Source organism: Chamaea fasciata, unplaced genomic scaffold (assembly GCF_029207755.1).
Source record: "Chamaea fasciata isolate MVZ Bird 193981 ecotype frontalis unplaced genomic scaffold, bChaFas1.0.hap1 SCAF_2, whole genome shotgun sequence".
NCBI classification, from domain to species: domain Eukaryota; kingdom Metazoa; phylum Chordata; class Aves; order Passeriformes; family Sylviidae; genus Chamaea; species Chamaea fasciata.
The window spans coordinates 112,266,287-112,278,930 of NW_027094087.1; the positions used below are offsets into that span (position 1 = coordinate 112,266,287).

The following is a 12,644-nucleotide window of genomic DNA, read 5'->3' on the forward strand; positions in this document are numbered from 1 at the left end:
GAATCAACTCACTGGGAGATCAAATGGGGAGCAGAGCTGGTGAAAGGAAGGGGACAGTAGCACAGGGCTGGGAAGAGGAGATGTGAGAGTTAGGAACAGGAAAGGAAGAGGAAGGAGAGCTGCCACTTCAAAGGGAGGCTGCTGTTGAAGATCAAGAAACTCTTGGGTCTAAGATTAAGCTTTTTCACTCTTCCCTTGTGAAGGGCTTTCATGGGATTTCTTTCATTTTACAAAAGTTGTTTTGAAATAGCAGAGGCATCTTTTTAAACTATGCTTGTTCAAAATATGAAATAAAAACAGTTTTATACCAAATATGGTACTGAGGCTTTTGAAATCTAGTTTTCTGAGATCAGTGGAGGGCTGTTGAAGGAGGGGGTTAGAGAACCAGAACCAGCACAGACTGGAACATCCGTCTTATGAGGGAAGGCTCAGGGAGCTGGGCCTGTTCAGCCTGGAGAAGGGATGACTGAGAGGGGACCTCATTAATTTGTATAAATATCTAAACGGGGGGTGTCAAGAGGATGGACCAAGCTCTGCTTGGTTGGTGCCCAGAAATGGGATAAGAGGTGATGGGCAGAAATGATGCCCAGAAAGTTCCACCTGAACATAAGGAAGAACTTCTCCCCTGTTCAGTGATGAGAACTTGGACAGATTGTCGAGAGAGGATGTGGAGTGTCCCTCACTGGAGATATTCCAGAACCATCTGGACACAATCCTGTGCCTTGTGCTCTGGGGTGATCCTGCCTGAGCAGGGAGGTTGGACCAGCTGACCAACTGTGGTCCCTTCCAGCCTGACCCATCCTGTGATTCTGTGATGGCTAACACTGAAATCTCTTCTTGGCTTCTCCAAGGTTCCTGCTGCACTGGCCCTTCCTGGGTCTGGAGTCTAAATTTAGTCTCTGTTCCTCCTGAGGACCAGCAGCTGCTGTGGCACGAGGCACCTGCATACAGACAGTGGGAGATTTTCTGATCTGCTCCTGAAGTTTCCATGATGTCACCTGAACATCATGGAAGAAAACTTTGTTTCCAGTTCAGTAGTGAAGGGTGGCTGGGAAAAAACAGTTAGAGAGAATGAAAGCAGATTATCTGGAGGAAAGATCTTGGGTAGCTAATCACAAAACCATCTCCAGCTGAGAAGTAGGAGTACCCAAACACCTGGAACCAAATCTGGTGTTACAGGAGACTGCCAGAGTTGTGCACCTACACACGGTGCCAGGGAAGCTTTTGTGTAGGGCTTTGGGGAACCAGTTCTTGTCCTGTATGGCTGTTCCTATTGCTGCCTCTTCAGTTAGGCCAATGCAATAGCTCAGTGTAAAAACTGACCACATTTGAAAAGAAATCATGTTGGGGGTTTATTTATTTTCTGTTTTGCTACGTCATGCAGGTTTGCAAATATTTGTGCTGGCACGGCTGAAGGAGGAGTGACCTGCAGTGTGCAGGTAAGATGGACACCAGAGAGCAGGGATGACTTGCATCAACTTTGGTACTGAAAAGCGTTCATGTAGTGAAATTTTAACACACTGTACTACGACTCGAGTATTCTTTGGGTTGGTTTTTTTTCCTACTTTTGAGTATTTCAGGCTTTCACATGATCTGCGTAAATGTCTTGAAATGGTTCTGCGAAACAGTTCTGGTGTGTTTCTTGCTATTGTTTGTTTAATTTCTGACTGTTGTGTCTAAAGGCTATTAAGCTGAAAGTCAGGCGCTGGAATTAGGAAATACCAGGATTAAAGCTGCTTTTGGAGGATTGGTTTGGTCCTTTGCCATTTGTGTAGATTGCAGCCTTGGTCACTGTTAAAGTGGCAGAGGCACTGGAGCCTCCTTCACTGTGTTCTGAGCGTGACAGGGAGGGATGTTTATGTTTGCTGTGTTTAATGGGATGAATTGAAGTTGTTGTAGGAATGAAGAAGGAAACTGGCCAGAAGGGTGGCTGCCTGTTGGATTCTGCTTTAGTCCTGCAGATTTTACACTACTCTCTGCTGGTTACACTGCACTGCTGTGTTAGGTGGGCAGAGGGACACATAGTAATGACACGGTGTTTATTCTGCCAGTTTTAAAAACACAAGGGCAAAGCAGATAAAAATGGAAGATCTTAAAATATTTCAAAACGTTTGACTAATACACTCTTATTTCCACTGTGTCCTTGAAGTGTGGGTTATGCAGCAGCTTCTGTTGGGTGTCTCTACACCACAGTTAAAGTTTCCTGAGCTCTGTTGATCTGCTGCCTCCATTTACCTTCTGCAACTTGCATCCCAGAGGAATCACTTGAGTTTGCAAACTCACTTTCTTCCAGGTGAAGGGAAAGGAAAAGTGGCCCTCCTGGAGCACTTTTAACTCTGTGTTAATGAGTGCTTAGACCATGAAACTGGATTAGGGCCGTCACACTCTGCCAGTTTAAATTGCAGTGGCATCCACAAAGGAGGAGAGTAATGAGCCACCATCCTCACACCCCCACCTCCATCCTCCCAGTATTCTGAAGTAAAACATAGAAAGCAAAACAAACCAGATTGCTTTCTCAAATTAAGATTGACTGCACTGCTTTTTATAGATGGAGGTGTGGGGGAATTATGCATTATAGCTATCCAAGGTGAATTAAGGATAGATTAGTGCTTATGAAATGACACTGCAAGGCACTGAAATACTCAGTAAAAACTGATCTGGTGAGGAAACAGCATTCTGGTTTTGGTGTTGCCATGTCACTATGAACTCTTGGTATTTTTAGGTGTAGAAGTGGTAGCTCAGTCCTTGATATGATCAATGCCCTGAGACACTGCATGCAGCATCCTTCAAGGCATTTCTCAATAATACAAATTTAGACTTTAATAATTTATTTATACCCATTAGTTTTAAGATTTACCATCCTCATTTATTAACCATGGGGTTGTAGCTTCTCAGTATTGGGGTTTTTTATTTTGAAAACCTTTGCAGTTTTGCTTGTAAGCTGATGAACAGTGGAACCTTTTTGTTGTAATTGCATACATCATGTACAAATGAAATGAAAAAGTAGTGTCTCAATTCAGCTGTAAAAATAAGAGAAATACACAGACACCTCACTGATTTGTTTACAGCCACCGTGGAGGTAGTGTAGAGAGTGTCTGTGAAAAAAAATAAGATAATTTAATATTGTTGATTTCTGTGTTCTTGTGCACAGATATATAAATTGCAACTCCTGCCACCAAAGTTCTTTGTTTAACTTAAAACCTGGTTATCTTCTTTTGTTAAGCTCTCCTCAGGAGCAGTATATTGAGTTATCAGGACATCCTGCAGTATGGCGTGGGCTGTGTTTTGAAGCATATAGATCATGGAGATTTCTGCACTGCAGCTTAATTTGTGCTTATTGTACTCTTGGATGCAGCCACGGGTAACTGTTCCTCAGATGTCTGGGTTGTGGGCATAAAGTGCTCTAATGCTAATGAATGAAATGAGGATTTCAGCTCTCTGGTTGCTTTTTATCCTGAGCAAAGCAATGCAGGGATACTTCAGTGTAAACTGACATTTCCCAGAAACTAGATCCTGCCAGTGCAGTTCTAAGTGACACGTACGGTTAGAAGTAGATATTAACAGCACTTAGTAAGCATAAGTAAACATGATGAATTTAGATTACAGACAATAATCCTGTTTCCTTTTCCCTTCCCAGTATTAATGCCCTTTCCATCATGCTATTAAAAGTGACAAAACCCCCTTATTTTGTCTAGTCAGCAGGAGACTGTCAGAGTTGCTTAGCCTCAGAAAGGTGAGTTACTATAACTAAGCTTTAGATACCTGATCCAAGAGTTTATCAATCCACTTGTCAAGATAGATCTTTGTAAAGCTGAAGCAGAAAAAGAGATGATCAAGAGTGAAATGATTGAACTGTTCCTCCCTGTGGAGAAGTGTGTTACAGGAAGAGAATACAGCCCATCCATCCATCCATCCATCCATCCATCCATCCATCCATCCGTCCATCTGTCCATCCATCCTCCAGTTAGTTAGGTGTAATATTCTTGGTGTAAGATTAGCAATTAAAAGGATATTTGAAAGTGGGCAGATGAGCTGGTTCTTCCCATGCTTGAGCTTTTTTGGAGCTACCAGTGGCATTTTCATTCCCAGATCTTTCCTCCACCCAAGCTTTTTCTGCAATCACTGATGGTGGTTTAGCCAGTTTAAAAAGTAGAGGAGATGTGTTTACTTTGTCTCTAATGGTTCATATAAGGCAACCTACAGCTTTGTTGTTCTTTTTCAGGGACGTCAGAATCATGGAGGGGCTCTTGCATTACATAAATCCAGCACATGCCATTTCCCTCCTGAGCACCCTGAACGAGGAGCGTCTCAAGGGACAGCTGTGTGACGTGGTGCTCATCGTAGGAGACCAGAAATTCCGAGCCCATAAGAATGTTCTGGCTGCCAGCAGTGAATACTTCCAGACTCTGTTCACAAATAAGGAGAATGAGTCTCAGTCAGTGTTTCAGCTCGACTTTTGTGAGCCAGATGCTTTTGATAATGTGTTGAACTACATTTATTCTTCGTCCTTGTTCATTGAGAAAGGCAGCCTCGCAGCTGTGCAAGAGCTGGGCTACAGTCTTGGAATATCTTTTCTTACAAATATTGTTTCCAAGAGTCCTCAAGCTCCTTTTCCTTCTTGTCCTATTAAAAAAATACTCTATCAGGATGAAGATGAAAGTAGTTCTCAGAAGAGAAGTGTAATTGTCTGTCAGAACAGAATTGAAGCACAAGCGAAAAGCGTAAATCAAACACAACAAGACTTAAGCCATACTCCTAAACCTTCACCCTCTGTGGCTGTCAAAGCCAGCAGCAGACCACAAGTAACAAAACCAACTGAAACCCTTCACAGCTTACCACTGACTGAAAGGAGGTGGCTGAAAGAAGGCCCTGTGAGCTATACGAAGGTTCATGAAACTTCTGGAACTGTGGAGGATCAGAGCAGAGGTGCTTTAGTGAAGAGGAGCATGGTGCTGCCTCAGATGTCTTTAGCAGAGAAGGAAATGGAAGGTGGTGAGCCAGGGAGCAGCGCTCAGCTTCTGAGAGGAAAAGTTGCAGAGATGGCGTTGAAAAGGCCACGTCCACCAGTCTTGTCTCTGCGTGGGGCAGCAGAATCCACGTTTTTGTTGCGAGAGGGAGGAAAAGGAAATGGTCAAGGAGAAGACAGGAATTTGCTCTACTACTCCAAGTTAGGGCTGGTAATCCCATCTAGTGGGTCCGGCCCAGAAAACCAAAGTATTGACAGAAGTGGGCCCCTTGTAAAGAGTCTCCTTCGAAGGTCACTGTCCATGGACAGCCAGGTTCCTATTTACTCACCTTCTGTTGACTTAAAACCCACACAGGTATCCTCATGCTCCTCACCGGGAACTAACGATTCCCAGAAGACATTTAATGTTGCATCCCAAAAGTCATCCTCGAAGGACTCATCGGAGAAGTCAGCCTTGGATGAGAAGCCACAGGTCATACACCCACACCGCCTTAGGTCTTTCAGTGCCTCTCAGTCAACGGATCGGGAGGTGGCCTCCCCTCTCTCGGAGGTGCGGATCAAAACTGAGCCCAGCAGTCCCCTCTCGGATCCTGCTGAGATCATCCGAGTTACGGTGGGTGATGCTTCCGCGCTGGCAAACAAAGACTTTGCTTTTAAAGCTGAGGATGACCGTAAGGAACCAAGCAGACTCCCAGTGAAAAGGAGGTTCCAGGATGATAGGAGGCTACCGTTCAAGAAACTGAAGGTGGATGAGCAGGGTTCTCCTGGCTCAGAGGAGAACTTTGAGGAAGGCTCAAGCCCCATGCACCTTGATGCCGATTTCCCTGATTCTGATGTCAGTAAAGATGAATACAGCGAGATGGAAGAAGCAAGACCAAATAAAAAGTTTAAATGTAAACACTGCCTTAAAATTTTCAGATCAACAGCAGGTCTTCATCGCCATGTTAACATGTATCACAATCCAGAGAAGCCCTATGCTTGTGACATATGCCACAAGAGATTCCACACCAATTTCAAAGTGTGGACGCACTGCCAGACACAACATGGAATCGTGAAGAACCCCTCACCAGCTTCCAGTTCACACGCCCTTTTGGATGAAAAATTCCAGAGAAAACTGATCGATATAGTGAGGGAGAGAGAAATCAAAAAAGCTCTGATCGTGAAACTGAGACGTGGCAAGCAAAGCTTTCAGGGCCAGTCTGCTTCACAAGCACAACAAGTCATCAAAAGGAATTTAAGGTCAAGAACCAAAGGAGCCTATATTTGTACCTACTGTGGGAAAGCTTATCGTTTCCTCTCCCAGTTCAAACAGCACATAAAAATGCACCCTGGGGAGAAACCCATTGGAGGGAACAAGACTCCTAAGCAGAAAGATCACATTCATATTGAAAACCCAGTGGAAAATAAGGAGGTTTATCAGTGTCGTCTCTGCAATGCCAAGCTCTCCTCACTTATTGAACAGGGAAACCACGAGCGACTGTGTAGAAACGCCACTGTCTGTCCTTACTGCAGCCTTAGGTTTTCTTCTCCAGAGCTGAAGCACGAGCATGAAAGCAAGTGTGAGTACAAGAAGCTGACTTGCCTGGAGTGCATGCGCACCTTCAAGTCGTCCTTCAGTATCTGGCGTCATCAGGTTGAGGTTCACAATCAGAACACAATGGCTCCGTCAGAGAACTTTTCTTTGCCTCTCATGGATCACAACGGGGAAATCACCAGTTCCTCACGGCTGCCTCCACAGTCGGAGCCCAATAAAATGAACAATTTTGTCACTGCTAAGGAGGACGGTGTGTTCAGTGATTCATCAGAACAAATCAATTTTGATTCTGAAGACTCTTCATGCCTGCCTGAAGACTTGAGTGTTTCCAAGCAGTTTAAAATCCAGATCAAAGAAGAGCCTGCGGATGATATGGAGGACGAGGTCACCGAAACGAGCAGGGAACCTAAGGACGTAGTCTCCAAGAAAGATCCCAGCTTGTGGCCCTGTGAGAAGTGTGGGAAGATTTTCACCTTACGCAAACAGCTGGAGCGTCACCAGGAGCTGCTGTGCTCCGTGAAGCCGTTCATCTGCCACGTGTGCAACAAGGCCTTCCGAACGAATTTCCGCCTCTGGAGCCACTTCCAGTCTCACATGTCGCAGGCTGCAGAGGAGTCCGCGAATAAGGAGCCTGAGATATGTCCACCAGCTAATTCCCCATCACCCCCACCCTTGCCCCCACCCCCTCCACTCCCCAAAATCCAGCCTTTGGAGCCCGACAGCCCCACGGGTTTGCCGGAAAGCTCCGGTACTACTGAGAAGCTGTTCGTGCCGCAGGAGTCGGACACGCTCTTCTACCACGCTCCGCCACTCTCGGCAATCACCTTCAAGAGACAGTACATGTGCAAACTCTGCCACAGGACTTTCAAGACAGCTTTCAGTCTCTGGAGTCATGAACAGACACACAATTAGCTTTAACAGAGCCCTTGCAGAGCTGGTTTTGGGGTGGGGGGCTGTGTTCAGGATCTCAAAGGCCTGCCACACAGACTACAAATTTAAAGAGGATCAAAACGATGGTGATGGAAAGTCTGGAATTTATGATGCTGCTTGGATTTGGAGATTAGGGAAAACTCTAACTTGGTTAGTAGGTAGAAAGCAGAGTAATTTAAAATACTGTGGTCTGGGATCTAATAGTAACAGAATAAATTGTATTTTATTTCATTTGACACTGAAATACAATTGCATCTGGATTGTATGCATGGATCTTCATCCCGTGATGTTGGTGTGTGCGTGTGTATTATATATAAAGTTATATATTAAATGAAAGAGAAACAACAATTTGGATTCTAACTGTGAGCTTATAGTAGTGAAATACTGTAACCAACGTCATAATTTGTTTTTCAAAAGGAAACCAACACACACAAGCTCCATGTAAGTGGTTGCCATGCACTGGCAGTTTGGGAGGAAGTGGATGGAGTGTCTTGCTGTATTGACTTAGGTCTTAGAAACCTTTAGCAATAACAAATAAACCTCAAGTTTGAGTAATCTTGATGTTATTGGATACGAATGTTTGCTATTTTAAGGGAACATAGAATTGTTTTGTTGTTGTATGGAACTTGTGCAAATTAAAATAGAATCTAAAGTCAGCAATATTATTACTAAGATTTTATATAAGAAGTAGCAGCAAGCCTGCTTTCAGCCATTTAATTATAACTTTCTAAGGAAAAATGAGAGAGGGGGTACTTTGCTTTATATAATGTCCCAAAGACTAATTTCCTATGGATACTTGGGTAGCTGAAGTCATTGTGTAACAGCCATCATAATGCAAATGGTACTGTTTATAACATGAACTGAGGTTGAATGGATGTCAGACAAGTTTCATAGTTTTGTTTCCACTATTTGTACAACTGTTTGTAATTTTAACTACAAAGGAATGTATAACTATTAAATCAACAAGAGAGAGCTCGTTAAGGGACAGAAGATGAGTTGTGTTTCCAAACACAATAAGCTCGGCCATAAGTACAAAGAGATGTTTTAACAAAACCTAAAAAATGTAAATATTTATATAGACACCTGTATAAATGAAGAAGTATGTATTTGAAATTTGTATTAAGCGTACATATCCAGCTCGAAGCAGAGGAGAAAATCACACTACAATCACTGCATTTTATGGATACAATGCATATAGAGTAGTTCTTTCTGCCGCTTTCATATGTGACTGTGTTGCAATTTTCCAATTTGTTGAGAATTGTGGTAATAATGGGCTGCAGATATTCTGTGTGGTTCCATTATTTTACCTCAAATGGCAACTGGAGCATTTAGTGTAAGTAGGATCACACATATTTACCAGGAGCTATAGTAAGGGTCCAATTTTTTTCTGTAAGTCGAGGAAATATTTACCCAGAAGTAGGAGGTGAACCAACAGCGAGAAATTCTTCTGCTAGAATTTAAACTTAGTGGAGGGGTGGTGGGTTCGAGTGAACATAAATGATGCAAACAGTGTTTATGATCCTGACCAACATCCCCCCCTGCAGGGTTGGGAGAAGGGGGATGAAATTCCACAGTGCTGAGTCAGAGCCCAGTCTGTGTCCACAGAAACCAGCACGAATTTGGTCACCAATTTCAGGGGGAGCAGGAGTGAGGCTTGAATTCCCTGTGTAACCATGTGTGTCACTGTTTTTTCAGTATCCCAAGTTCAGAAGGTAGAATTGCAAGCTGAGATTTACCGAAATCAAGCACAAGTGTAACTCTTAAGAATCTGAGGATAGGCACCCTTAGGCACACACCAGATTTTTCTCAGTGAAAGCCAAGTGTGCCAACTTTTTGTTTTGTTTTGTTTTGTTTTGGGGTTTTTTTTTTTAGGTTTTTTTTTTTGTTGTTTTGGGGGTTTTTTTGGGGTTTTTTTTTGGTGGGTTTTTTTTTTGTTTGTTTTTGGGTTGTTTTTAGTTTTTTGGTTTTTTTTGTTTTTTTTTTTTTTCCCAACAGATATTTAATTAGTTTTCCTGTAAGTGAAGTTTGAAAGAATTAACTCAGGATGGACCCCTGATTTTTTTCAGCTGCAAAAATAATTGCAATGTTAGTTTCAAGCCTCTTCTGCTTCGGTTTTACTACAATCTAAAATTGCTACTAGACACCTCTGAAAGTAACACGTTGTTCTTTTTTGTCCTCTTTCAGGCAAACTGTGGCTGAGTATGATTAGGCTAATTTGCTTGAGTATCAGTTAAGCTCTTCCTGTGGCATTGCAGTTAGAACAAGGTACTTGCTTAATAGTGGCATTTCCAGTTACTTTTTTATTCCACCTAATAAGACTAAAAATTTCTTTCTTACCGGAAACAATTTCAGAATAAAATGGTTATTGCACTTAAACCTGGTTTTAAAAATCAGAGAAACATAAAGCCTTGCTAAGTACCCTTTATATATATATATTTAAGAAACCTGTGTGTATAAAATATGAACGTGTTTTTGTAGAATGGTTCCTGAGTTTTCCCCAGTGATTCCTCTGCACAACAGCCTGAAAGTTGAGCTGTAGCCTTTTAAAATTCAGTGTGCTTTCTGAAGGAAGGTGGCAACCAGCTCAGCTGGGTCACAGCCATCTCACTTCCAGCTGGGATTCTGCTCTGTGCTATGGTGATAAATTCCACACACTTTAAATCAAAACCTTGTGCGACATCTTTGAAGAAACCCTGACCTTTTTCCTAGTGTTCTGGGTATTCTAAATAATCCATAAAATATTTTTGGTCTAAGTAGCCTCCCAAGTTTTTCTTCAGTTGCTTTGGTTTTGGGGGTTTTTTTAAAGTTTTGTTTTCCACTTTGACTGTGTTCTGTGTGATTAATTTTTTTTTTTTTTTTTTACATTTGGTTCCTGTTGTTTAGTAAACGAATTCAGGATCTCTAAAATTTAAATATGAGATGTTTATATAGCAGTTCTGGTTTTCTATTAGCTTTTATACAGTATCTTTAAAAGCCCTTGATAGAAGTGTTTATTTTGGAGGATACGGAATAAATATGCTTCCACTTATATAACTTTAATATATGTCTTAAAATTTAAATTATGGGAAAAAAATGTTAGTTGCTTGTTTATAAATAAAGGTCTTTTGAAGAGTGTCTAGTTTGGCCACAGCCAAAATAAAAGGCAAATTTATTGATACAAAAAGCCTGTCTTCATCATATTTTGTTTAATTTTATAGCTGTGTATTGAAGTGACACAAAGTTAGAGGTCTTGTTAAATATAAGGAAGTGTTTTGCTTTTTTTTCTAAAATTTGTGACAGGAATGTGCAGATGTTTTAATATATAGATTAGAATCTATAATTCTGTCCTTTTTTTGCTATTTTTATAACCTATCAGATAAATCTCAGAGAACTATCCTGCTTCAGTGGGAGTGGAAACTAGTGTTGCATTTCAGGGGAGCAGTGTTGAGCCATGAAATGTATTTTGGTTTGGGACTTCTTTTCCTTTCAGGCACTGTGGTGGCAAAGCCTCTAAGCCTATCTTTAAGTCCATTAAGATCAGTCTTAATATTTTTAAAAATTGTTCTTTGCAAGTTCTTTGCTGAATTGGGACCATGACCAGCCTTGAAAGTGAGCAATGGCAGCAGAAAACACGAACCAGTAATGAAACTGTCTCTAGTTTTGGGTTTTTTGGAAAGGGAGAGCGAAACACCCCATGGCAGGTGATGGAGGAGATAACCTGCTGACCCCAGAGCTTGTCTGGGCTGTTTCAAAAATGAGATGTTGTGTTATCTGTGACCCCAAACAGCTGTAAGTGGCTTGGCCTGTGTTTCCTGTTTAGGCAGAAGCATCCAGGAGGGATTTTTTTGCCTGATGTTGTTTGTTTTCCCCCAAGTGGGACATGTGGGTTTGCTCCAAAGCTCTGCGTGTTCTCTGTTGCTTTTCCAAGCTTCCAGTGTTAAAATGAGTTCCTCCCATGGGATAAGGACAGACTATGCCTAATTTCTTGGCTCTAACAGTGAGGGTGCAAATATCTGGCATGAGCCTGTAATCTGGCATGTGCCTATACTGTTTGATAAAATTGTTTACATTTTCCTACCAGAAGATTTAGATAAAATCACAACAAGCTTAAGGGGTTTTTTTTTGTTGGAGTATTTTTTGGTTTTTTTGGTTGGGGTTTTTTAAATGTTGCTGTTATTGAATCAGTGTTAATTTTTTTTTTCTGTTGTTGCTGAACACAGCCTGATAGTATTTTTAATGTTATTGATTGTTGTTTATTTAAAATGACTTGTGAAAAACTGTACTGTAACTGCTCTACGAAAAGGGACACTATCAAGAGAAAGGCTGGATACAGAATATGGACATACCTATACTAGAAATACTTTATAGGAATAAATAATATTGAAGAATTTAAAAACAAATTGAGTCATAACACTTGAGCTGCTTGGGCATGAAAATCCTATTATGGGCAGCCTCAGTTGTTGTGAGGATGTCTGAAAAATGTAACTGAATTCTGTGGGTTGAGCTGAGTTTCCATGTTGTTTCTCCTCTCACTATTCCGGAATAAAGGACTCAATCCTCTGTTTCCTTTTCCAGTCTCTCAGTGGTACACATGACTTTTTAAAGACACAAGCTTCCCACTATTGCAGCAGCAGCTTTAATTCAGATATGTACAGAAAACCAGAACAAACCCTCTTCTGCAGCATTAAGTGCAAAATACACAAAAAGTACATCTTTTAAGGCTTATTCTTGACAGTGTCCCTTTTTTAAAAAGCAGGAAAATGGGATCACTTTAAGTGCTTGGGTACAGAAGAATAGTTTCCTACTAGAAATTGGAATAATCCAATATATTTTCTAGAGAGTTTTCTGGTTAGTTACACCAAATCACTTGTCATTTTAAAGGATTATAGAGGTAAGACAAGCAACTCTGGGTTTATAATCCTGTATACTTTACACATTCTGTATCTGTTCAATACACCAGGATGGGTTTTTACTTTTTTTAAGACTGAGACTTAATAGCTTAAGGCAACTTTTTCTTTCATGTAATGTAAATCCATTGCTGCTTTGTACAACTTTTTCTACTGTGTGTTTTCTTTACTTAGATCTTGACTAAGAGATGTTGACGTCCAATAAACTTACACTTTGTTTCTTTTGAGTCTGCTGTGTCTTCTCCTGGAATCTCTTGGCACAGGGTGGTGTTATTGTACAAACCATTGTGTCTGCGGGGTAGGAAGTGAGTTTGTAAAAAAGAGCATC

General features: G+C 41.4%; 1 protein-coding gene across 1 annotated transcript; it reads left to right on the forward strand.

The window, feature by feature from the left end:
• Window positions 1-1,250: 1,250 nt before the first annotated feature.
• On the forward strand, window positions 1,251-12,644 carry ZBTB21 (zinc finger and BTB domain containing 21). Its single transcript, XM_066177110.1, has 2 exons — window positions 1,251-1,439; window positions 4,223-12,644. Exon 2 carries the CDS (start codon window positions 4,236-4,238, stop codon window positions 7,410-7,412), a length of 3,177 nt encoding a protein of 1,058 aa, XP_066033207.1. The 5' UTR covers window positions 1,251-1,439; window positions 4,223-4,235; the 3' UTR covers window positions 7,413-12,644.